Source organism: Etheostoma cragini, chromosome 2 (assembly GCF_013103735.1).
Source record: "Etheostoma cragini isolate CJK2018 chromosome 2, CSU_Ecrag_1.0, whole genome shotgun sequence".
NCBI classification, from domain to species: domain Eukaryota; kingdom Metazoa; phylum Chordata; class Actinopteri; order Perciformes; family Percidae; genus Etheostoma; species Etheostoma cragini.
This window is the reverse complement of record NC_048408.1, coordinates 26,397,604-26,425,064: the sequence shown is the minus strand read 5'-3', so window position 1 is coordinate 26,425,064 and position 27,461 is coordinate 26,397,604. Positions and strand designations below refer to the sequence as shown.

The following is a 27,461-nucleotide window of genomic DNA, read 5'->3' as shown; positions in this document are numbered from 1 at the left end:
GAGAGAGAGAGAGAGTCATGTTAAGAAGGAGAAGAGACAAAGAAGAAGAAGAAACATAAAAACATGTCACTATTATTTTGGGGCGTGAGAGCCCAGACAGGCAGGCACTTTACAACTGGGTGACAAATCACATGTGGGGCTGATGTCTTGAGGTATTAAGTGAATTTGTATTTGAACTACAGTTCACTTTACTGCACAGCGTTGACTGGATACATGTTTGATATAGTTGGCCAAAGTGGGAATCAAACCCTCACCCCTAACAAAGTTCCACCTTCTCTTAACATTATCTGTACCTATTGAACTTGCATTGAACTTCAATTAAGAGATTAGGCACATCCAAACTTTCTTTTATGTAAGAATGAAGAACCAAACAGCAGTTACTGTAGTTATGATTTGATTTAACCCTCTTTTAATTACAGTTAAGTGTAACTATGACCAGAAAATAGTTGAAAGGTCCAATATAACCGGCTCTGCTGTTAATAATTCAAATTCAAATTCAAAATTAAAGTAACATGGATGGCTTGCATCAGAGAAGGTCATCATTGAAGGTCACTGCAAATAATCCTAATATAATGCTGCATTGATCATGCTCAATATTTTACCGTCACATTACCAACTCTACCTTCGTTCAGAGTGCAACATTACACTCCTTTTTGATAAGAAAGTAGCAACCAAGGCAATATTTCCTTTTACTATCTTCAATCTGACATGAGGTAAACAGTTTTTTTTCACATATGTTTTCATAACAGGGAATGAGAAAATATGCACCATTTTTGGAGACAAATAAATGCATCCCATGTCTTGCTCCTACCATTTTGTTTGGTATTCCGTTTTCTAAGACGATGAAAGTAAAACTAGTTTTTCCTACTGAAACCTTTAGACAGAGTCAGCAGTCAAGTATGTACCTATGTGCTTCAGAGTGTGGGGCAGTTTGGGGACACCAATACTGTAGATTATACATTTTGAGGTTGTTCCTTTAGTGACAGGAAATGTGACTTTGCTCATGCAAATACACTTACATTCAATCTGGTTTACAGTCAAGGATACAACACAGATTTACCTAACTCACTCAGGTTTGTTACAATGCCAGTGTCTGATTGGTGCTTAGGTAGACATCAAGTGTTTCTTCCAGAGGTCGATTGAGAGCACTGCCGTGCTAAGTCACAAACAGAAATGCTGCAAATAACTTTGCAGTAGTGTGAGGTGCATGAGAAGCTGCAGCAAGGGGAGCAGACTGGCACAGAGCAACACTGGCAGAGATACGTTACACAATATACAGTACATTAACAAGACCACTGTTTTACATGATCATGATATGCAATGTAAAAAACCTAACAGTACAGAGACATTACTCAACAGGTTCATATACATTTACAAATGAACAAAACTCATGTTGTTTCCCAGTGAGTGTTGAAATCAACATAACCATGATAGTGTCTCAGGATTCAGTTTGAGCGTTAAACACAACCAACTGGACACAAGATGAGAACTTTGTGTCACTTTGTTGTAATGTAAGAAACCCTCAGATATGGACATTTTGAAGGTTAACTCCATAACTGGATTCAAACCCATCAAAGCCCTCCGCCTGAATAACCGTGTAAGGCTAACTGGCCCAACAGATTATTACCTAAAACTGAGGGTGGTGCATTCAACCACAGCCAATACTTCATCCAAATGCTTCCATAAGAGTCCCGTTCATGCAAGAAGGTTATCCACCCATGCAGCCTTCACTAAGGTGATTCTGTGTCACTAAACTCAGTGTATCTCACTGCATCTCACCGCAGAACACATGAGCGTGGACACCAACACTAAAAACAAAACATACACCGCTCTTAACAGCTTAATCGCACAATCACATATTTCAGTCCACCAGCAAGCTTCTCATCCCCAATAAATATACTATAAATCCCAATGTGATACATTGTTATACATTATTGTCTTCTAAATCGACCTATCAAACACAGTCACCATTGGCTGACCTCTCCCAATCAACCCTCACTGTTTGGGGCTGGGGGGGTTGGATCTCTGGGCAGCGTGGCACGGGTCCAGGGACTCCTTGGTGGCACCACCGTACACATCGACGTCTTGGTCGGTCCAAGGGGCGATGTTGCCTAGCGCTGAGGAGCTGCACTCGGCCAGGGCGGCAACCTCTGCTGGCTTTAACACCCGATCCCACAGGTTGAACTGGGAAAGCTCCCCGACCAGTGCCTGGGAGGCATCGAAATGCCCGCCCAATGTATCCTTGAGTAGAAGAGTTGGAAAAAACAAAGGTTTGAATGTCAGAATACTAAGAATAGCCAAGAGACCAAGCTCTGTTGGGATTATGCACAACAGTCATCACTTAGCCCTTTTCCACCACAAGAACTCTTTCAGGAAGTCAGTAACTCTTCTAGGAGCTTGGGAATTTTACCTGCTTTAAAACAGGAGTTACAAGGGTTAGAGTGAGTTTCTGGGCTTTTGGTCCGGCCCCCAAAAAGGCTTTGAGTGGACATTACCACATTTGGGATGGGAAACTCTACCCAATACTTTCCACAAAGAATGTAGTAAAAAAAACGTATCTCAACAATTTGCAAGTATATAAGTGAATTAATTTGTCCCAGTTTGCTTTATTTATGAGTTATCCATGTTTCCCTCCATGAGTTTGATAAAAAAAAAGAAAACTATGCAACTATGAATAACACTACTTACAGAACTTGGATTAATTAATTGGATTAATACTAATAGTGGATTGAAATTTATGTAGGCCTACTATCTCTGGTCCTGAAAAGTTACAGCCCCCCTCAGGCATTGGTACTCTACTTGGAACAGTAACTATCACTGTGGTGAAAGAAGAATGAAGAAGGAGGATGAAGCTTCATTGATACACAGACATAATGTAATTTCCTGATTTCCCCGTAAATAAGATTAAAAATGTTTACTCCCCCTTCAGAGTAGGAGGGTTGTCCTGGGATTTCCACCATAAAATCTGGTCAACACATCCACATAACAGCAATTCATCAGCCATCATTCATCCTAAAATAAGATTAATAAAGTACTAGCTCTCTCTATCTAAAAAAAATATGCATCAAATCAAATTGTTCTTGCAGAATTGGACTCCCAGCTCTCTGCTTTTTATCTTTTATGCTAGGACGCTGGGCTGCAGAATATGCTTTGGGTTGTTCTCTTAAAAACAGGGAGGAGGGACAATGTCAGATTTCATCATGATTATGTAATGCTGGTGTCTCGCTAATGAAGGAGAGGTTCAGCCCGGTGTGGGGACAAACACCATTCTGTCCGCCTCCATGTTTTATCCATCCATTGATGCATCCATCTATCGGTCTATCATCCCTTCATCTTTCCATCATCTGTCCATTCATCTGTCAGCGTCGGACTATGACTCATGCGCATTACTTATGAATTCACGATACAATCCATCTGTCCATCCATCTGCCCATAATCCATGCATCCACTCATTAATCCACCTATCCATCCATCCATCCATCCATCCATCCATCCTTTCACCTTATCGATCCATCTATTGTCATCCCACCATCCATCCATCCATCCATCCGTTTGTTCAACCATCAATTAACATGTCCATCCATCCATCCATCTATCCTTTAAATCATCTATCCATCTGTCCGTGTATCTCACCTGTTCCTGTCCCAGTATGAGGACTCCTCCTGGTTTGATGGGATGCCAGGCAGCCAGTCCTTCTCCCCTCCCCTTCATCTTCCCCCCCTGGTAGGCTTTCCACACCCCATCCCTCAGGGTCCAGCTGACACAGATGTGCTGCCACTCGTCCTGCGGTAGAGATAGAGGCAGCTGCGCCACCTACAGGTCAGAGAACACAGGGGTTACACCTTTCTACAACGTTAAATTGACTTGATGGAAACACTGTATCACTGATTTCAAGTGAGCTACAACTCATCAAGCTTTCATTCTGATTGGATATTGGACACGTGGGTGTGGTAATGTTGGCAGAGAGTGGACACACTGGTGGTTTATGTCAGCAAAACTACACCCTGTGGACAGCCCAACCTTACTTTCACTGAAATTGCAAACCCCACTCATCTCTGCTATAGGGAGTTATAAGTGTAAGCGCTATAAAAGGTAAGCATTATAAAACAACAGCTGCAAAAAGCTTGCCTCTTTGCCACCTGTCCTCAATAACATGGGCTTTTCTTGCATTCAGCAACATTTAATTCAAGGTATTTTTTAATTTTGTAAGCAAAAGATTTTTGTGTCTGTCTTTTTTGTTGAATGTGTTGCTAGGCACCAACTGTTTTAGTTCTTTATAAGTTTTTTATAGAAAAGGGGAAAAAAAGTTTTTTAGCGAAGATTAATAAAATGGATAGCAAGGCTCAGAGTGTGCACAACCTCATATAAACTAAAATCCACATCAAATTGAATGAAGCAATAATTGGATGTTGTGACATTTTCAATTTTACTGTTCGTTTGAGTCATCCAACTAGCTTTCACTGTTCTGTGGAGCAGCATAACAATCTAACAAGGATTTCCTTGGCAGACTATTTCATTTGACTAAGCATCAGAAAACGTACATTCCCTTACACATGTACTGTATGTTTTAGTTTTAGTCCAGTTAACTTCCTACAAGCACTCCAACTTTGTGATTTAATCATTTGAAGTGTGGTTCAAACCCACAGGTATGAGAATGAGAAATGAAGTTTTTTTTTTTAACAAACTCGTGTACCTTGTCATTGATGAGCAGCTCCACAGGGTTGTGGACTCCCTGTAGCAGGACCAGCTCGTTGGGCTGCCCCGGGATTGAGTAGGAGAAGGGGGTGCCGATGCCTCCTTCTTTTGCCTTCAGCCACACACAGGCAGTAAAGGCATACATCTCTGTGATCTCTTTTCTCACCAGGCCGTACATGTAGTTAGTTCGCATGGGGAAGGAGAGGATGAAGCCGTCAGGGAACGGCGGCTCTGTCAGCGCTGGGGAGACACACGGGAATAGATTAAGAGAAATAGACAGACCAAGAGACAAATAGGGCAGACAGAGAGAGAAACTGGGCAAGGCTGCATGAATGTCCTATTTATACGCTACACCATCCCAGTTAATGATCAGCCTATCTGCCTCTCTTACTGCAGCTCTTAAGGCAGAGAAGATGTAGAGACAGTCAGAAAGGTTGGGAGATTGACAGCTAAAAAGAAAATACGGTAGTGCTTTTTCCTTCCTTTTTACAGTAACCATCCTCTTTGCACCTCATGCGCTCTCAATCTCTCCTTGAGTCTTCCACTCTCTCCTGTTATCAACGATCTCCGTCTGCTTTTTACAGTCTCTTTCCACTCTCTATGTAACTACCAAACAGAAAAGAAACAAGCTTCCAATTAATGGGATTGTTTGTGGAAGGGGGAATTTCAGCGTCATACAGCCGATGAAACTCAAAACCAACGTGACACACCCAAACTACATGATTATGGATCCTTAGTATAAATTCCTACGATTGTGATGATTTACAGGTTACAAGTAAAAGGTAATTTCTCTTTCAATTCATTTATTTTTTGCTGAGTTTTTTTTTTTTCAGCTAATAGCCCTATCTGACATTTCCCAACCTCCAGCACTCATTAATCATCTCATTTTAATCTACAGCTCATTCTCTACTGCTGTGATGAGCCAGTTCACCCACAGCGCTCATTAAAGTTTTATTCTAGCCTTCACTTGCCATGCTCTCATGTAGGCCTACGTCAGCTTAGCAATGCAGTTGTTTACCTCCCTCTGTGCTTCAGCTAATCCATACATCCTTCATTTACTCAGCCACCACCACCAAATGTCTTTAATCTCCTCGTCATCCTCCTCCCCATCCACCCCCCCAGACTCACTGTGTTCCAGCTCAGTGACGCGGTGATTGACGGTGTCGATGCCCTTGTTAATCTTCTCATGTTGGCCCTGCGTCTCCTTCCTCATGGCCTGACGCTCCTTCTCCAACATCTTTATCTTCCTCTCCAGCTCCCCTTCCAGGTCCTCCACCCTCCAGGTGCCCTTTCCACGCACTGGGGAGCTCTTAGATGGGGGCTTGGGGGCAGGTGCAGCGGGGGAGGGGGGACGGCGACCCCCCGGAGGAGCCGCTGCAGGTGGAGAGGAAGCACTGCCGGTGGGCGTAGCGGGAGCCTTGCCAGTGTTACCAGCCGGGCTGCTGCTGCTGCTGCTGCTGCTGCTGCTGCTGCCACTTGTACCTGCAGATGTGTCGGTGAGGTTTAAGGCAGCAGGGCCTATCTCCGCCTGCAAGAGGGGGCGAGACAGAACTAGGTTTAAAATGATTAAAAACTCACATAGAGAGATGGACAGAGAGACCACAAAAGAAATCCTGTGGAAAATAGAAACAACTTAGTTGTCACTGGCCTAATATGTGAGTATGTAGAAGGGTTTTGTAGGAATGGATAGACTAGATGATAGTTTTTTCCAAGCTTGTGATGTGGCCCTCGGGATGGGAGTGCTGCTCTGGACATATTGAAAAATCCACAGTTGGATGGATTGCTGGGAAATGATGTAGAGACATTCACATAAACCCCAGTGGATTAACAAACTGACTTTGGTGATCCACTGATCTTTCCTATAGCAGCACAGGAGGGTTGACATCTTATTTATTTTTTTAAATGTACCCTGTGAAATAACTATAGGCTACTAGATGCACTGCCTTTAAATTAATACACATATTCATATCACCCTCAGGATGAGTTGTAACAGTTTTGGTGATCCCCTGACTTTACATCCAGCACCATCTTCCAGTTACATTTATTTTGTCCAATTACATTGTTTAATGACCAAATATTTGACAACTAATGACATTCTTGTCGTCTTTACCTGTATGTTTGGTTAACTGTCCATTTGCCATATGGCTTGCTAGACTAACATGGTAACATGATGAGGGCTATACTACCTTCTAATCAGCATCAGAGTGTCATTCTATTTTCTATGATATGCAATTATTAGCATTCATCAGGAAGCAACAGTTTTTCAGTACAGATTTTGATGTTGTTTTGTAGTTGTATAGAGTAAAAAAATCTAAAGAGTTCATGTAGTATAAAATGTATTCACATTGACAGGCTGAGAAATCATAAATTCTCTTTTTTTTTCAATTTACTCCTCGATGGAGTGGTGTCCACAACCACTGATTACACTGATCAATAGTATTGTCTGTTGGAGAGATTGCAATTGTCCTGATTGACTATCGATTGACGGAGATTAGTATAATGTTTGAAAGTGGATAGCTGGTCCACATAACGCACGCTAAAGGAGAAGGGGCATGAATGTACGCGTTTAAGTTGACAATTCATTTAATCAGCAAAAATTGCAAGAATAAAATTGCAACTGCTGGTCCAACTAATTTGGAACTGAGTGGATCTTTGTTCCTCGCTAGTTGCAAGTAGTAGTAGGCAAAAAGAAGAGCCCACTCCGGGTTTTTTATAAATGGAAACGATTCATGCTAGTCATAGTGGGTTTAAAGTGAAATGAAACTGCGGGGAAGTAAAACGACAACAAAGGAACACAGTGAGACGTCTTATATTGATAATAGTAGCCCAGCAGCAGCAGCATTAGTAGTAACAGCAGAATGAACAAAGAAGGTAAGGTGTTGGTGAAGCAGCAGTGTAGAGAGAGATGCTGCTGTAGATGTGCGTGATATATAATATCAAGAGAGTTGCTGAGGCAGGACTGGACCAGGATGAACAGGATATTAATTCACACTGACTGAGGCAACCTTGTAAGTGACTGTGCTTGGAGAGGACCGGCAGTGATGCAGCAGTGTGTGTGTGTGTGTGTGTGTGTGTGTGTGTGTGTGTGTGTGTGTGTGTGTGTGTGTGTGTGTGTGTGTGTGTGTGTGCCAAGCCTATGTCTCAATCTCAGTCCACACACAAGCTGAGAACCTGACTCCCCCCCACCACCACCACCCTCCTTCCTCTCCAGCCAGCTTCATCTCTTATTTATGTCTCTATCCTGCTGTCGGATGCGGAGGCGAAGGGTAGAGGCGGCTGACATGATGGCAAGCACGAGTGTGTGTGTGTGTGTGTGTGTGTGTGTGTGTGTGTGTGTGTGTGTGTGTGTGTGTGTGTGTGTGTGCGCGTGTGTGTTTGGGGGGGGCATCAGGTAGAAAGATTCCCCATGGGTCCATGGCGAGCATGCGCAAGACATGAGGAACCTCTCAGGAGTTAAGGTAAGATGATAAAAGAGGGAGAGAATCGATAAAGAAGGGGAGGGAGGTGGAGAGAGATCAGAGATCAGCTACTGTAGGCTACTGGCTTTTGCAATGGGTTGTGGGACTTTTCTAATCTGAATCTCTCATTTTTGTCGAAGTAGACAGTAGGCTACTTCCCAGTGGATATAAAACATTGGGACAACTGGCCTAATTTTAGTCACTGAGCAACGGGGACTCGCCTCATGATTTTGGTTATAGGCCAAATGTCATGCTGCCAAACAAAACTCAAACAGGAGGGCAGGTCGGTTTCGCCAACAGGTTTTGCCAAAGAAAGTTTTTCTAGGCTGTGCTCAGAATCTCCCCCCCCCCCCCAGTTACCTCGAGTTTCTCGATGCGGTCTTTCAGGTCCATGATGGCCCTGGCCAGCTCCTCCACAGCCCGCGCCGTCTGCAGCTGCGCCGCGGCGGACGAGCTCACATCATCCCCGGCCATGACGCGGCGGTTGCCGCTCCAGACCCCGATGCCCCGCTCCGGGATGTTCCTCTCGTCCTCCAGGCCGCTCTCGCACTCGCTCAGCTTCCCGGTGAGCTCCCGGATGGTCCTCTGGTCCATGAGGATCTGGTCGTTCTGCTGCAGGACCGTCTGACGGAGGTCATCCGCTGTGGTCCGGAGATAAGTCCAGTCTTCATCCCAGGTGCCGTACAGCGGGTCGTCCGCCTGCTGCCTCAGATCTTTGGTCTTGCATTCTCCGACCGGTACAGGCGTGCAGATCAACCGGCTGAAGCTGAACTGTTTCGCGGACCCAGCGCCGGTCTCCTCCCCGTGGTTGAGCTCGTTCAGAGTGGGACCCTCCAGACCGATGCCACCGAGTCCGTTCTCTCCATCGTAGGACTCGGCGCCGTGCAGAGCGCCCAGCGGTCCGGCGTGTGCCACCGATCCGGGCTCCAGGGGCTCGAACAGATTCTCCGATGTCAGGGTGCCGTTGTCGCTGAGAGGCGCGTCGCGTTTCCGGGGATAAACACTGGCGATGATGCAGATGACCGCGCCGAGGAAGGCCAGGGTGCCCGCTGCCACAAGCACCACCACGAACTTCATTATCACTGTGGATGCAAAAGATTACGGTTTAGAGAAAAAAAAAAAGCCTGACATGCTGACACAACTGGGAGAAAAATGTCCTCATGTGGGAGGCAGCATCCCTCCGTAGGCTACAGCAGCGTGTAGGAAGACTGCATCCGCGAAGTTCTTATCGCGATCTACTGAGCAGATTAACTCAGTTCGACATCTCAGATAAACTACCAACGCTGTTTGCTGTGGAAACGTGGCACTTACATACAGAAGACGTTTGTCAGGAGCTGTTTTCCTCTCGCCGCCCTCTGCTCTGTGTACCAGAGCTCCCTCTCCGTCTCCGTGTCGCTGAACTGCTCTCCTCCGTGCGTTACCATGGGGACCGTGGGGAGAGGAGGAGAGGAGGAGAGGAGGAGAGGAGGAGCGAGGCTGTGGGCATGCGTCAGTCGGAGCAGGGGTGAACCTCCGGCAGCAGCGTGCACAAACAAGGTGGTGATGGATCGATGTGCACACACAGGGATGGTTTATTGAATTGCGGGTAGCCTATTCTTCTTGAAAAGGACACAGCTCCCTTTGTTACGCAATCAAATCTGTCACAAAAAACATATCACAGAAACTTTCAAATGAAAATACAAAACTCAAACCAACTGAACAGCCTAACAAATAGCCTTGCACACCCTCAATTATGCACATCTCATACATACACACTTGTTGGCATTGAAATGCTCACGCACATATGTGCATCCTGCAGGAGTAAAACTAATCTTTTGGAGAAAAAACAGAAGTAACAGCCTCAGCGATGGGAGAAGTACACACTTCCCACACTCAAGTAGAAGTAGAGATACTTATGTTAAAAAATACTCTGGTAAAAGTAGTTAGAAGTAAGCCTACTGATTTTACTTCCTTAGGCTACTCAAGTAAAAGTAACAAAGTAGGATACAGGCTTGGAAATGCATGGAGACCGGGGATGGCTGTAACAGCATCACTTTCACCAGTAAGGGATAACATACGAGTCATGTGATACATTTCATGTATAACCACTCACTCCCTGATCTTATATGTGAATTTGCACGGCTGTGAGAAGAAGTGTGCTGATCTTTCCGCCAAGACATACATTTTCAGGTAAGAAAGTAATTTTTGGGACCAAGTCTATATTTTGATCAGTACTGAGACTGTTGAAGTTTGAATTAGGTGACTTGTATCAGGTAAGAGAGTAGCTTCTTATGTAAATGTGAGTCATTTTATCTATTCTAATTTCAAACATTTCATTTTTGTTCTTAGTGAAGCACAGGAAGATGCTTTAGTGATGGCACATGCACAATAAACTTGTACAGATGCATGTTTTGTGGTGTAGTCTCAGTTGTAAGTTCTTTGATCTTATTGTGACAGTTTACCCCAGGTTGTGTTACAACATACATAGTGGGGTAGGTTGTAACAATGGCACTGAATGGCAATGAATTCTGTGTTATAGTTGGAGAAGTTAAAACATTGCTATTTGTAGTAGACAAATGATGGTACTTTATCAAAATGTGAGTGTCCCAGCACAAACATTCTGTACGTTATAGGAGTCAAAAAGTGTTAAAACCATCCCCGGTCTCCTTACTTGAAGTATAAAAGTAAAAGTAGCCTTGCGAATGACATCAATTTTTTATTCAAAGCTACCTGGACCACACAAATGTTACTAGAGTGCACGCTGGGAAACTTCAGTGGACATGAAAAAAAGGCTCTTTATAGCATATGGTATGTCAATGGCTACATTTTAAAATGGATGTCTGCCAACAGGTCTAAAACATCTCATGTGTGATTATTGTGACAGACACTGGGACTCCAGGTTAATAAGACTGTGACTGAGTAGCAAGACAGTTTTGATTCTTTGAGAATTTATAGATCCAGTTTCTCTTATTTAAACTTCTCCTTAACGTTTAAAGGAATCTACATGTATATGTGTGCTCAAATACAGCTTCTGGAAAAAAATTAAAGGATCAAATATGAATTACTAAACTGACATTAAGAAGTTTCCCATACTTTTAGAGTCACGCAGCACATTCGCCAGGAGTCATTCTTGATGCCTTCTGTCTCAAACATCTCTCTCAGATAAGGCCGAGGATGACGGGGAATGTCTTCCTGCTTGTCTGCCAAATCTCTGGGATCTCTGTTTTCTTTATTTTCAATCATGTTACCGTCCACACTACCATGTGCTAACGTTACTGCCATCACGCCGCCGGATCTATGGAATCATCCTATAGAGGTGCATCAAGTGCAGCGTGTCTTCCCATCTAATTAGATTTGAATTTTGCATTGATGATGCCAAAAATTTCAATGGTAACTCTACTGAAATTATCACAACACTAAAGTAACGAGCCAGTTTTGTAAATTGTAAGGAGCAGAGATTACAGATATTTGTGTTAACATGTAAGGAGTAAAAGGTCGGCACAAAATGAATAATGTGTTGTAAATAAATAAATGTTCTTCCTTAAAATGCAGGGGGCATACATATACACACCTTATGTTAAATTCCTACAGAGGCAGGCAGATTTTTAACATTAAAGGTCAGTTATTTCATGGATCCGGGATACTATTTATTTATTTACAACACATTATTCATTCAAAAAAGAAAATTGGTGTCTTTAAAGGTTGGATTTTACCTCATTTTTTAATTAAGGCATAAAGATAAATTTTCAAAACATAATTTTTTTATTCCTCTTTTTAGTCAGCACAGGTATGTAAACTTATGAGCACCACTGTACGTAATATTTGGTTACTTCCACTCTCTGAATAAGCTACAGTCAATTCCCATAGTGAGGGGTCCATGGTGGAAGCCTAGCAGAAGGAAGAAGATAAACAGAAGAAGAAGAAGAAAACAGCGGGGACCTTAAACACTTTTTGACTGAGTAGGAGGAAGAGCATGCTCTTCTCAAGAAGCCGCGCTAACTATAACACTCCCACTGACGCCCGCTGAAAGGATGGGACCCTCACACAGAAGACCTCCGCGGCCTTGTTCAAACAATCTTACTCCAGGGCAAGTGGATGAACCACTCTTAAAAAAGTTTCCTGTTCATGTGAGTTTAATAGTTTTAAAGTTTAATAGAGACATGGCATGCAGGAAGGATGTGCTTTGCTTGGCTGCCAATCAGGGAGTTGAATCTACTAATTAGCTCAACATTAAAGGAATAATCCAACCTCAGACACCCAACCTTAGAGTCTGGGGTAGTTTGTGTATTCATTGCAGGAGTTGCTTTAGAAAATGCCAAAATTCTCTTTGTTAGTTAACACACTTTTCATTAACCTGCATATACTTCACTGAGGCCTATAGTACATTTCCCAGAACACATTTCCACAACTTTGAGTGACATGAATGAAGCACTAAACACTCAAATTTAACAAGTCTACAACCATACTAGTAGTACTTTGAGCTAACTGCTTAAATCAGCATGCTTACAGGGAGTGGCGTCAATCTTCTCATCCAACTCTTAGAAATAGAGAAAATGAAGCATATTTCCCTAAATGTGGAGCTATTACTTTACATTGTTAAAACATGAATGTAAGCAGAATACACCTCAAGTGGCTAATATCCATATGTCAAACTCATGAGGAACAAACATCCAGTGGTGAAGTAGACTCCGATTCGGTACTTACTAGTATAAAAAAACTCTTCTATAATTTTAAAGTCCTTTTATAAGTCCTGCATTTAAAATTAGTTTTGTATCACCATCACACAATTTACGTATACTTATACGTAGGCTACATGGAGGCTATGTCTAGTAGAAATTATCATAAAATGGAAATAAAGTAAAATACAAGTTTCTTAAAATCTTACTTAAGTACAGTATTTGAGTAAATATGGGCCTACTTTGTTACCCCCCACCACTGCATATATCACATGAAAACATACTGAGTGTTTGGCTTGAAATTAAGCTTAAATATGCAGCACAGTCAGAGGCTCAACCAGAGAACAGAAGCCTAGATTGTAGATTAATCTCCAGAGGTGGCTGATGTCTCTCTCTCTCTCTCTCTCTCTCTCTCACAAACACACACACACACACACACACACAATTTAAGTTCCATCTGGCTCATAAATTCACTGATATCCTGCCAAGGATGTAATCTATAATGAGAAATGGAGGGAGCAGAGGGAAAAGTAGCAAAGGACCTATGTTTCATCTCGTTGTGTCAGTCTCTCTAACTCTCTCTCTCTCTTTTACATTCATTAAACAGTCTAAACCTGAAAATGAAATGAAACACTGACACTGAAAAAGAGAAAACACTTTGAACTAGATGTATGTATTCATAACATCAAAACACTCTGAGATGAATACCCAGGCGTGATGACCTTAATATCACCCCGGCTTTCACCATCCCTGCAGAGTCAGACAGATGCTGCTCTGCTCCCTTCTTCTGAATGCACCAAGGCGGCCCACCAGCGCCACTCGGTGGAGCCTTTGGGGTGATACAGCACAAACATTACAGGCACAGTGAGCCAATTCTCAGGTTCTCAATTTCTCCTGGTACATTTAGGGAGGGATTTAACTTGATTTATTTGAAAAAGGTACAATGCAGCCAACATTAATCAGCATTGTGGATTGAAGTTATTTCAAGCTTATGCTTTCTTTTAATTGACTCAGCTTCTCGTTACGGCCCATAATTGTTCGTAAGGAGATCCAGATAACATGCTAAACCAAGAATTATTTCTCATCTCTTTACTGCTGAACTGACAAAGCTACTAACTTTGAAAAAACTAACTTTGCTTGGCGTTGAATTTATTTGGTCAATTCAAATTTGAAAGCATGTATTTTTTGCTTTATAGCATACGCACGCACACTTGCTGCATTTTTCGTCCTACGCCTTTGCTGCTTAAGCCATAACCAGTGTGTCTTTCATACAGGTCAGTTCCTTGAACCTACATCCAAACAAAGTCTGCAAACATGCAACCAACATCTGTGCTAGCAGCCCAGAAAAAAGAAAGAAAATACAACAAAGCAAATAGCTTTTTAAAGAGCTTTTAATTAAAAGCCTTGTTGAAGAAACACACCGAAAGCAACAACAGGTAACATGACATTGAATACATAATCTGTACAATAAGGGTTGGCAAAACATGCTTCGGAAGTTCAGATACAATACACTGTCATCATTACCCTCTAACTCCCCATTATTACCATCAATACAATATACACAATTCATATTATAATACCAGACAAAACTGCAGTCCTGACACATTAAAATTAGTCGGAGTTTGCTTTCTTATCAAACTCATATTGGACTAAAAAAAAATGGCATTCAAATGAACAGCATCACATTAACAATATTATGCATATTTCAAAAAAAGTATTAAAGTACAGTACAAAGGGGAAAAACAGCTTAAAAAGCACAATCTCTCAATACATTAAGCATTTTTATCCATACATTTAAAGAAGGATCCTTCCTTTATTCTAATTAGTGCCAAAGAAACCACTTAGCACATAAAATGACATCACATATAAATGTAAAACAATTCAAAAGGGGGAAAAAAGGCTTACAAAAGTCAAATAATAAACTCAAGAGCCCTATTTGGTTGAAAGATAGGCCACTAAGTTGAGTTGTGCTACTCCATATGAAAAAAAGGAAGAAAAACATTGCTATCACTGTTGGAGACATGGCTTCGCAGCCTAACACCTTGCACATCTACCAACTGCAAGAGCCACTTCTATCCACCACTTAAAAGTATGAACCATATAGTAGATGACAAAACCTATTCCAAATCACGATATATCCATTGAGAGAAGAAAATCCTTCCGTTTCTGGGAAATAAAAAAACGCAGTCTGTGTTTTCACTTTGTCAACTAAGGACTCAAGTTCAAGATCTTTCAAGTTTCTCTTTAATTTGAATTTGAGCTACAGACATCTTCATAAGAGTAAGACACTTATTTTTTCTTCATATAATGGATGTGTCAGTTTGAAATAAGTCCTTCGACCGTTTATAGTGTTGAAACAGTACTGACAACAACTAGAACCATCCTGTACACGGCCGGAGAGGAGGCGACATCCTCCTCGTCCGTGTTAACGAAGACATGGAGAACGCTGCGTTCGCAACTTTGGGAAGTAAGATATCCGAAGCCTTTCAAGGTTACAGTTTTTGCGATATCGTGATGTTTATCTCTACCACTAAAGCCACGGCAAGTAAAGAAGTATATTTATTTTAGCACGTTAAGAGCCGAGTAAGACGAGGTAAAAGTCGCCTGCAGTGCAGCTGGGGTTGAATGGAGCAGCTAAGCTATTAAAGGCAACACATGCGGAAGATTTATTTTGAAATATTGTAACACACAGGTGCACCAGAGTAGGAGCCAAGGTCCGGGAAGGTATAGAAAGAACAGGCAGCACCAGAAAAGGGTTGAGAGTCTGTGTATAAAGGGTCAGGTTTCTATTTGAAGTACTTTAGGTGCACTTTGAAACACTTTCAAGCGGCCAGGCATTTAGCTGCAAACAACCTGCAGTGAAAGAGCTCGGCAGCGGTTCATTGTGAAGAACATGTGGGCGATGGATATCCCCTTCTTTTCTTTCTTTCTGGCTGTAACATAATGCCACTGAAAGCCAGCACACTTGATGTAGATAGTATTTGGAGAAAGCAATGGTTCCACAGTGCTCGACTCTCCGGTCTGAAAACTACTGGTCCTTCGTCAAACATGTATGCCTAGATGAAAAGATAAAACAGCAAGGTAGGAAACAAAATACTGGGTCATCTATGACAGTACATGAAGCGTCTGATGATTGTTGCCAGGTGAAGCGGCTGGAGAAGGACAGAGTAGATACATTTATCAGCCACAAACAAAAGATCATTTGTCTTGAGGAGATTTCCCTTCAGAGAAACAAGCAGCAAAGAGAGCATGTTTTTTCAGTACCTCGATGCATCATTGGGGAGAAATCCTCATTGTACCTCTGCATGTGCTAAAGAGCGCCGTGTCACCAGAAGTACGCAAATTACTAGGTAAAAGGTCACGGTCAAAAGCCACAACATAGAGACTTTGTCAGAAACAATGCGCCCAAAACCCGTCATGTAAGAAATGTGTGGCTGAAACTAAATTTCCTAAACAACACCTCAATTTTTTCAGGGTGGGCCATGATTGGCTAGTGGCCCAACCAAGCAATGCAAGACAGAAATGGGTCACCGTCAGCGGCATTGCTACAGACTGGGGCTGAGCTTTTGAAAGAAAAGGAAAACCTCCATTTGAAATCGGATGCCGGCAACAACTGACAGCAGTCAGTTTGTAGACTTCTGTTCTGCAATGCAGGTTAACATATAAAGAGGGTAGTTTTGTCCCCCACTGGATAAAATTAGACAAAATGAACCAAACCAGGAGCCGTGGTGAAACTGTAACTGCTGTCATCCAACAACTGAACTACAAAATCATCAGCGGAGATTCTGAAACCTGTCACACCTTTGCTTTTGAAGTTACTTGATTGTAACTAAAGAAAATATTCTTCATTACACATAATCTAAGGTTCAAGGGAAAAGCTGAAGCGGTGTCCACATTGTTCAGGACACGACGGCTTTAATGGAAAGTCAGACAAAGACCCCATTCAAAAGATGGCAAGATTGCATTTCCCAAAAAATACTCTTCTTACTTTCACAGATATCAAAATCTCAAGCACATTTCTGTTTATATTTGGGAATATCCAAAAGACAACTGGCACAGAAATGGCCCACTGTCTAACAGACAGTTAGTGGATAAAACTATGCTCTATACCTGCCAATGTGGTAAAGAGAGAGATGCAGGGCTGGGCGATACGGAGAAAATCAGATATCAGGATATTCTTGCCCAAATACCTCAAGGTCAATATTGTGGCGATATTATAGGGTTGACAATTAGTGCTTTTACAAAATTAGATTTAAGAGGATTAATCTTCGGTAATGTAGATATGAGTGAGTGGGCAAAGGTAAAAATAATACAAGAGCTAAAACAGTCTGGTAACACAGAAAATGACATCATGATTTCCAAAATCTAATACAATATCGACATAATATTGATATATTGCCCAGCCCTAGACAGACGTACCAGTTACTATTGATTACAAGTCAAAACTGCCTGGATACACGTTCCACAGACACCTGCCAAGTAGCTTAAAGGTTCAACAAACTATTTTTAGCTGCATTTGGTTGGTGGCTTCAGCCTGAACTGTGTCCAGCTCATGGGCCTTCTAGACCGTGACAAGTTGAGAAGGAATATGGCAAAGATCTGGCATAAAGAGAAAATTTCACGACCATCTGCCGGCCAGTTTAGTCCTGGTGGACGTCACAGATTTAAAGAAGGTGGTGGGTTCGTGGGAAAACAAGTCAAAGCAGGGAAAGACGGCAAGGACAGCAATAACAAAACTATTGTTTTTGTATATTCTTTGCAGCTTTTATGGTTGTGCGTGCATATAAATATTTATTCCTACTGTATGCATATGCATGTGCGTTCAAGAGAGCAAGAGGAAAAGGCCTTGCAAAATTGATAACTACATAAAATAGGTTGTTTTTCGATGCAGTCAAGTGCATTACATTTACCTCGCTGTATTGATGCAATATATGAGTCCAACTGTGTTAAGTGCAAAAACACATTACCTCATTTATCATTAACAAGCTGGACTTCCAATGAAACTATGGGGGAGGAAATGGGCATGACACCTGAAGGCTGTCAATACAAGCCTCCGCCGCAGGGACGGAATCGAAATAGCATTTGTTTCTTTCACGCACACTAAGTGTGCTCGACAAAAGCTCACGCTTCACACCAAATGGTTGAGTGTGTTGAACAATTTGTTATTACACCAAACAAGTTAAACCCTGCACGTTCCCATCCAAGTCTGCCTCAGAGTCCCGGCTGTGCAAGAGGACAAAATATGGCAATTTAAGGGCGTATTAGCTGCCCGCTTTCAAATGTATATATTTCTTTAAAAAAAAACAACAACTAACTATTCAATGGCTGGGCGTGTTAATTTGCATTGCATTTAATTATTCGTTAAACAAATATGGACACACCTTTAAGGAAAAAGGTAGAAGGGGGCTGAAGTGGCAACACTGGCATGATATTTTCTTCCACCATCAATGGCAATCGACTTCATTACATCTGATCTTTTATGGCTTGGGTGGAGAGACTTCATCAATGGTGGTGCTTGGAGGAGGGGAGGAGGCGCTTTCGGGGCTAGCGGAGGGTGAGACAGGGGAGGGGAACTCTTTTATGGTGACAGTGACCAGGTTGGTGGTGACGTCTGTGACCACCACATCCTTGCAGCTCGGTGCCATTTCAGGGTGCCAGTCGGGGTCTCCTTCGGCAGGCACCCTTTGGGGTTCGGCAGGGGCAGAGATCTGATCCCCGGTGATGCCAGAGGCAGCGGGCGGCTGGCGTTTAGCCCTGCTTTGGCGAGTGCTTTTCCTGCCTCCCTCTGGGGTTGCTGAATGGTTCAGGGCATCATCCTCATCCATGTCGTCCAAGGAGGAGGATGGTGAAGAGGGGAGGAAAGAAGATGCCGACGCCAAGGGGTTCGCATCGGAGGACGGGGCGATAGCAGCTTGCTCGGCACTCTGGCCCCTCTGGGTCTCTGTGTGAGGTTTACTGGACTTGGCACCCTCGCTGGAAGGTGGGCCTCCTGTGGCTGGCTGAGCAGCTGAGGCGTTGGTGCGAGTTTTTCCTTCAGAGTCCACGGAGCTGGAAGGAGAAGGCGGCAACTGGTGCTTGGAGGAAGAGTGGGTGTTCCTGGCCCCTGTGCTGGAGCCTGGGTGGGAGTGGAAGGACAAAGGGCCACCACACTGCAGCCCAAACGGCTTCCCGTACATCGGGAACCCAAGCATCTTCAGAGGGGGTTGGAAAGGTCTATAGGGTGCATCTCCCTTCTTCCCGATAATGCGATTGCGGGAAGGGATGTTTTGGCGTCCTTCTGTAAGATTCCTGCCGCCTGCAGCTGTGCCACCCCTACCTGGCTTGTTAACGACTTTCAGGTTGAGAATGATCCGACCTCGCTTGATCTCCCGTGGTTTGACTCTACGGTTGAGGATGCGGACGGTCTCGGAGAAGGGTGAGACGTGCAGGCGGGAGGGGAAGCCACCGGGGTTGGAGAAGGAGGACGCCAGGGGGTCTGAGCGGGGCAGCGGGCGCCTGGACATCCGGTGACAGCGGTGAATGTCTTTCTTCAGCTTGTGTGTAGCTGCAAGGGAATTGAGTTTGGGAGAGGGTGCCACAGTTGAGGAAGAGGACGACGACGATGCTAAATGAGGTGAGGCGGAGGAGGAAGGAGTAGCTTGACTGGAAGGGGACGAAGAGGAGCGCGATGTGGTCTGGCGGGAGTTTGAGGCTCGGCTGCTGGTCCCTCCTTTCTGAGCATTAGCCTGAGGGAGATGATAAAGAATTAAGAAATCACTTTTGCAGGAGTGTGGACGAAGGAGTGGGCAACCTACATTAACAAATGTATGTTTTTAAAAGTTTCCCATATCAGCCTTAAGATAGTTTGGGTGTTTTAGCAGGTAAAAAATGATTTTGTTTTTTGTTGTATTACTATATTTTTTTGTGTAGTTAGGTCTTTTAAATTCTGTTGTTAAATTGAAATATTAGACAGCGTTTAAGTCCCCTTACACCTAATCAGAAAGTTCTGCCAAAACTACTGATTAGTAACTATTGAAAATGAATGATGAAAATATGAGCAATGAAATTGAAATTCCATTTTTGACAGTGTAACTTTTTATAACTTCAGAAAGCACTTCTCTATGCCCAAAGGTTGTTGGCTTTAAAGTGCCCATATTATTAAAAATAAATCACTTTATCTGTCATTTTGTCTCTGGTGCTTTCACACACATAAAAACCTGAAAAGAAAAACTATCCACGCTGTTTTGAGTGAGATACGGTTTCTGAATGTCCTCTGCCTTCAGTCTCCTGGTGAGCTGTTCAAAATCTGAACGGCTTTCTACGTAACTAGCTGAGACGAGGTGGCTAACCGTAGCTAGCATGCTATGTGGCAAAACCCTGCTACAACACACACTAGTTCACCATAATCTACAAAAGAACTACTTCGATGTCCCTGTTCTGCAGATATTCCACAAGTGGCCCTCGTCTAGAAGAAGTCTCCCAGCTGATCCTGCCATGTTCTGACCAAAGTTGGAGAAAGTTATCTAGCTGATGTGATCATACCTAGCTACTGCACATGTGCAACTTCTAACCAAGATAGTGTAGACGTTTTACAAATCAACTTGTACATGCAGATATATGTTAAAGTGCTCATGTTATGCTCATTAATTTTATTTAGAGGTTATATCAGAATAGGTTTACATGGTTTAATTTTCGAAAACACCATATTTTGCACGTACTCTGTACGTACTCTCTAAAACAGAGACAGGGTGAAAACAGGACAAAAATATAGTGTTTTTAAAAAAATGAATACATATTTTTTGTGCATGTTATAGATTCAGAAAGTGAAAAAGCCTAAAGTACCCCCCAAAGTAACTCACCATCTCCAACAGAAAACACTGTTCACCAGCTGCTCCAAACAGCTCTATTGTAGTCCAGCCTGTACTTCCGTGATGAAAATGCATCACTATGCAACATACGTTATAATGCTCGCCTAGCTGCTAGCGTGGCGCACCCTCATAATGTGTAGAACAACAATAATTAAACCATGTAAACCTATTCTGATATAACCTTTAAATAAACTTATGAACCTGAAAATGAGCACAATATGAGCACTTTAACATCTATCTGCATGCACAAGTTGCTTGGTAAAAATGAAAGCTGCAGTGTGAAAAAGGAGGAAGCACAGTATAGAAGTTATACACCATTGTGTTTAACAGTTTTGACAGTGATGCATGCCGATAGTACAATAACTAAAGTCAACTTCAAACGTGCCAGTTTCACGCGGGTTGACCTCATTTTTAGTTTAACAGTAGAAACCACAAACAGAACTTTCCACTTCCATATAACTTGCGGCTAACTGAGTCATGAAACCAATATGAGAATATCTCAATGAACCTGATCAACAGATTATGGCTACAATAACCATTATGCTATGCTTTTTTTACTAAAAAAAAAAACATTTTTGGTAGACGTTTTAAGATAATTATAGTGGACACTGGAAGTCTTTTTCTGACTTTTCAATTACTGCTGATGTGTTGCAGCGACCACAAATCCCTTTTGAGATTGAGAGACTCGTCTCTTTGCATACACACTGAAACATCATAATCTTTACCTTCATGACAAAGTTTTTGGGTTTTGGTCCCCGTTTCTTTGGCCCGTGCATTTCTCTTTCACGTTCCCTATGAAAAGGAAATTACAGTTAATATAATACAGATCACACAAGTAACGACAGGGTAAAAAAAGACCACCACAATGAGAGCAAATATAACAAATCAAACAAGAAGATGGTGATGAAAGCTGTGCGTGTGTAAGTAGAGTAGTCGGGCACACACAACAGTTTCAAGCCGTGTTTAAACACAGCCAGAATCTCTGTCAACACATGTCCATTTCAGTTTTCCTTTCCTGTGTTTTTTCAGTTTTGTTAGTTTTATGGTGTCCATTTTGGTTTACTGCAAACATGTACTTTCTGTGTGCAGCACGTGGCTTTCAAGTGGCTTGGCCACGGACATGAAGGACTTGAGCTTAAATGAAGGTTTTACAATCAGGAAGAGAAGAGGAGGAGAAATGTGAAGACACCAACAGATAAGGTATTGCTAGAAGCTTGCACAAGCACTTACAGTGAGATGCATGTGAGCTAACATGAAGTAAGGACATTACAAGTGTTAAATCAAGGCAACGGCAATTAACAAAATAGACACAATTTAGGTTACGAGCCAAAATCCTAAGCATAGCCTAATATGACAGACGCCGCTCAATGTGCATAACAAGACTTAACACGGTATATGTGCTCTCATTAGGTGCGATCTTTACTCACTTTCGCTCAAAGCCCAGTATCAGCCGGTCATCCAGAATATTCTCCTCTGGCTCCCAAGTGCTGTGCCTGAACAAGGATGGAGTAAAATGAGGAACACACACACATCAAAAGGAAACTTCTTTTAATATTCTTTTCCCCAAAAGCCTAAAATGATTTAATCCAAATTTTTTGGTTTAATGTGAAGGCATAGAACACAGACAATGCCCCCCTGTAATAAGACAGGATTTCTAACAATGCTGAAGTTGGAATCTGAATCGCAGATTCCGATTTGGCAGTTAAGGGGAAATTTAAGGTAAGCTTAAAGATGAAGTTAGCTTTCGATTGACCACATCTATCCAATTCCATCTATGTACCTAAACTTGCCAAAGTTCAAGCCTTAATCAGTTCACTTATTCCAATTTGCCATATGTGGTCTACATGTGAAAAAGGACAGGAAAATCTCCCTTTATTGCATTTTCACAATTATAATAAAGTTTTCACAAATCTGATAGTGTGTTTTTAAGAATCTTGAGACGTTCTATGATTGTGATTTGAAAAGGCTAGGTACGGTGGTTTGGGATCCGGACCTGGTCCAATATGGTCTACATATGAAAAAAACAGTAACATCCTCCTTTATTACACTTTTTCAAATAGAATAAAGCTTTCACAAATGTGAAACTGTGTTTTTAAGAATCCTTAACCATTCTAGGATACTTTAGACCAGATCTAAGAACAGTGGTTTAGGATCCGGACCTGGTCCATTCGAAAGCAAACTTCCGTTTTAAGTTTCCCTTAAATTTACCCTTAACTGCCGAACCAGAAGCCAACTTTATTCATGGATTCACGGATTTCTGTGTAGTCAAGAGAAGCGCTTACTTCATTGCCCATCCTTTCCATTTTACCAGGTATTCAAGTCTTCCCTGCAAGAAAAAACAAGACAGATGTTGGATTAAAAAAAGCAGCTTGTATATCTCATTGGGGACCATAGATTTGGAAATCTGGAATGCATTTACAGCAAAATGTCATATTGGAATTTGATTATAATTTTGTTAAATGGTGCTTGTGGTGGACTTATTCACTGTTGTCATTTTGACAGGAGCCCATCCTGGCTTTAAAGAGTTATTATCTCAAACATTCTCTATAATGTCAAATACATTTAACACTGGAGCTAATCTTAACCCTACGCAATTCCTGCTTTTGTGCTTCGGAAAACTTAGAAGATGATAACTCAGAAGAAACGAAGGGGTGCGACTATGAAGTTCTAGCAGGCAATTCAAAAGGAGCCTACCTGGAGGCCTGGTGGGCCTGCTGGATAACTGTGACTACCAGCCACTTAAAATGGTACACCCCTATGATTTATTGGGCATTTTCCAGTATACAAGCCATACAGGACTGATGAAAACTCCAAGAAACTGTGGCTGACATACTCCTATCTCATCAACAGTGGATGAGAGCAATAACTAATGTTTTCGGAATCATTTTTCACATTATACCGAAGAAAACAGCAGTCTCGGAGAGCCTTTAAAGTGGGTGACCTAAAGTTACACTTCCTCCACAGGCTGTAAAATGCAGACTGTGACCGTATAGCTTTGGCTACCATTAGCTGGCAGAGAAATCGGGCCCCTCCATTTCATAGCAGAGCACTCCTCCCATCGGCTGGGCTGCCTTGTTCTGCAGCTAGCCCCTTCTTTGTGTTGCTGTTTTTATTGCCCTCTTAATGCTTGAATATACGACCCTTGACTGATAGCCTCGCTAGTTAGCTTCTAGCTAGCAAAGTAAAGACATTCGCCAACCACTAGGCCTCCAAAGCGTTGCATAGGCGCAAGAAGACAGCCCCGAGACTATGGACTGGAGCAGAGCAGACCCGCGTCGTGCTGTCCGCGGCCAACATCTGCGGGAAGTCAAAACACGCGGGACGGCGGCGTCTGTAGCTCACCTTACGGACGCGGCGTTTCAGTATGGCTTCCGCGGCGAAAACGCGATCTCCCGTTGCCGAGAGCTCCATCTTTTCTTTCATGCCCGAACTAAGCTACCTGTCTGTTTTCCTCTCTACAGACGTCAAGCTCTGCTGTCTGCTCAGTCCGACCAAAGCAAAACTGTATGAGAGGCAGCAGACACACATACAAACACACACAAAAACACACACCACTACAGCAGCAGCGGCCAGCCTACTATCTGTCACGTGGCCAGGGCCAGCCCCTTTGGTCGTCCTGGCAACGATGAAGACTCTCACGAGGATGCAAGGAACCGCGCGCTACTTTCGCCATCATTTTTTGTCTAATGACCATACTATTTTACATGGAGTGAAAAAGAGAAGACTGTACCGCATGTTAACGCCCAATAGTCTAGTCATGTTATCTGTATAGCACATTTAAACGAACAGCTGACCCAAAGTGCTTCACAGGTACAGCACGGAAAGCAGAATCGGTATGCCTTAAAGATACACAAACAAGTGTGCCAGAATACAGTTAGGCAAAAGTAAACTCAAATAAGGTAACATAGAAAAAAACAACAATGGAACACAATTTACAAATACAAAAAGATAAAAAAGTTGAGTTGAGTTCATACACTGTTAGACTTACTATTGTATATTTGCGGTAACTCACTAGCAACACCCATTACAGTACCAGAAATGTAGTTTATTTAACAGTATAAAACCCTTACTGTAACTTAGTTTTACAGTCATATAATACGCTAACATTAATCATACTTTAATACAATTTTCTAAATGATTCTGTTATAGTCTTGCTGTATTATAGTTTTATTGTAATTGTGGTTCACAGTATATTACACTATTTAGCATTGGCAGTACAAACTTATTTATTTTACAAAAATGCTAATGAATTCCAAATAATTCACTTGAGTCCATGTACAAAAGTAATATATTTTTATTTTCGTATTATACAGGTACAAATATCAGGACCAAGATATCATTCAGAGTCGAATCCATGTCTGAAAAATGAATTGACTCTAAGAAAAAAATGTACACTTTTTAAATCCCCAGATGCAACTGCAGAACACTGAATGACCTAGCCAAAACATCAGTTTCAGCAGAAGGTTGCTGGTTTAAGTCCTTGAAGTGATGGACTTTGCTTTGAGTTTTTAATCACTTTTTCCAACATACTATACTATGTCTTTTTCTCACTGTTTATAGACAAGGGGAAATCCCCACACACTGTATTTTGGTGATGTACCTTAAAATAGTTGCATATTGATGAAACCTTAGTCATATTCATTTGAGCTTTATCTGTTGTTTACGTAGTAATCTGAAAATACTTCAGAGTAATGTCAGGCCAGTCAAAAGTTATACAAACGTCTGAACATAAGATAATCTAAATGATGACTAAATGTTTGAGATCGATATCATAAATTACAGTTGAAATGTTTAAGTGTCAAATGTTTTCATTCAAATTTGGCAACATTCCAAAAAAAAAAAAAAAAAAAAAAGACCAAAGTGAGAGATTAAAAAGAAAATAGAACACGATGATGAATGTTCAATGACAAAGCGGCTTTATGATGTCACAGAACGTTGAACAGGAGTTAATAAGTAGAAGGCAGTGCAGATCACACACTCAGTTCTTTGCAGTATAGTAGTGAAAAGTACTTTCAGAAAGACTTGAAGATGAATATCCAAAGTTTCTGTCCGTATGGAATGAAGAGCATAATGGAGTGTATTTCCAGGGCGACACTTCTCTCGCAACCTACTGACATCCCCTGCTTTTTACAGCAGTATTTGTCAGAGCTGATCAGTTTTAGAAAATCGTACCCTAAAACTGACCCGAAGATTGTTTCCTTCTCCTACCAAGAGATGTGGGGTAAGCTGCTGTTTAAATTTATCAGATATACTCTTTTAGTAATGTTTGTGATGTCCTAATCTAAAAAAGGCCTTTGCAGTAGATCAATTAAGTAATGCTACTGTGAAGCATTGGTGTAGTCTAATATATTATAATAGGTACCCTGTACCTGACAGTATATATATATATTTAGTCTTGTGTTAGTGATGTTTGGAATTGGGTATAATAAGGCACTAAAGATTTTATAGCAAACATCAAAACAACACTAAACAGTTTTAGGTTGAATATGTCAGACTCTGTCCTTTCTACATCACCCAGAAGAGAACTTCTCAAATTCCAGTAAAACCCACTCCTTAGTTCAACATCAAAAATGTTTTAACAATTTGAATGCAGGGCTAGTTTAGTGAAAATTGTGGCACAAACTGAAAGGATTTTGATCAGGAATGAAGGCAAAATTGGGACATCACAAACAAAATAATTAATGCTATCACCACTCAGACATGCTTTGCAGTATGTACTAATCTTGTGTTTTTGTAAATGGCCTTTTCCAGAGAATCAGTTCCTGAAAACGGTGAATCCGATCACCACCAAGAAGTCACCGGTTCCATCTCCGACTGAGCTAAAGGAGGCCCTGAGGACATTCTATACAGATTTGGCGTCTTCGGGTCAACAAAAAAAGTTCACCCCATTAGCAAAAGAAAAACATCCCTCTGCAACTCCCATGTTCGTACCAGCACCACCTCCCTGTGTTAGAAGAAAGGCTGTAAAGAATGTAGCACCACCTGTCCTTATTGTTAAGGGAGACAAGAAGCCTGCACCACCACCATGCGTTGAAAGAAAGGTGGGGAAGGATGTAGAACCACCTGTCCTTATTGTTAAGGGAGACAAGAAGCCTGTCCCACCTCCCCGTGTTGAAAGAAAGGTTGGGAAGGATGTAGCACCACCCGTCCCTGTTGTAAAGGTAGACAAGAAGCCTGCACCGCCACAAAGCGTTAAGAGAAAGGTGGGAGAGGATGTAGCACCCCCCGTCCCTGTTGTAAAGGTAGACAAGAAGGCTGCACCACCACAAAGCGTTGAAAGAAAGGTGGGAAAGAATGTAGCACCACGTGTCCTTATTGTTAAGGGAGACAAGAAGCCTGTCCCCCCTCCCCGTGTTGAAAGAAAGGTTGGGAAGGATGTAGCACCACCCGTCCCTGTTGTAAAGGTAGACAAGAAGCCTGTCCCACCTCCCCTTGTTGAAAGAAAGGTGGGGAAGGATGTAGCACCACCTGTCCTTATTGTTAAGGGAGACAAGAAGCCTGTCCCACCTCCCCGTGTTGAAAGAAAGGTGGGGAAGGATGTAGCACCACCCGTCCCTGTTGTAAAGGTAGACAAGAAGCCTGCACCACCACAAAGCGTTGAAAGAAAGGTGGGGAAGGATGTAGCACCACCTGTCCTTATTGTTAAGGGAGACAAGAAGCCTGCCCTCCCCATGAAAACACGTAGAGTGTCCGTAGTTAGAGTTCCTATTCCACCGCAGAGTCAATCAACCACTGGTAAAATCGTAAAGACGCCAGAAAAAGTAGAACTTAAAATAATTAATAAAAAAACACCTACACTTAAATCT

The 27,461-nt window shown here is 42.2% G+C and overlaps 2 protein-coding genes across 2 annotated transcripts in view; one reads left to right on the top strand and one right to left on the bottom strand.

Annotated features, from left to right (window-relative positions):
- Positions 1–1,279: 1,279 nt before the first annotated feature.
- cbx6a (chromobox homolog 6a) lies at positions 1,280–24,235 on the bottom strand. The gene is made up of 12 exons (XM_034883899.1): positions 23,998–24,235; positions 22,938–22,981; positions 22,083–22,148; positions 21,381–21,447; positions 18,854–19,533; positions 18,287–18,823; positions 9,469–9,629; positions 8,514–9,235; positions 5,824–6,223; positions 4,694–4,935; positions 3,634–3,813; positions 1,280–2,241 (listed from the first exon to the last, which is right to left on the bottom strand). The coding sequence occupies exons 1-12, from the start codon at positions 24,076–24,078 to the stop codon at positions 1,996–1,998; spliced, it is 3,426 nt and encodes a 1,141-aa protein (XP_034739790.1). The 5' UTR covers positions 24,079–24,235; the 3' UTR covers positions 1,280–1,995.
- A 1,421-nt stretch (positions 24,236–25,656) lies between these two features.
- Positions 25,657–27,461, top strand: part of LOC117951907 (proline-rich protein 4-like) — a 2,708-nt gene continuing 903 nt past the window's right edge. The window contains exons 1-2 of the mRNA XM_034883884.1: positions 25,657–25,876; positions 26,407–27,336. Of these exons, the coding sequence (XP_034739775.1) occupies positions 25,684–25,876; positions 26,407–27,336 (1,123 nt within the window). The 5' untranslated portion in view covers positions 25,657–25,683. The remainder of the gene's footprint in view (positions 25,877–26,406; positions 27,337–27,461) is intronic.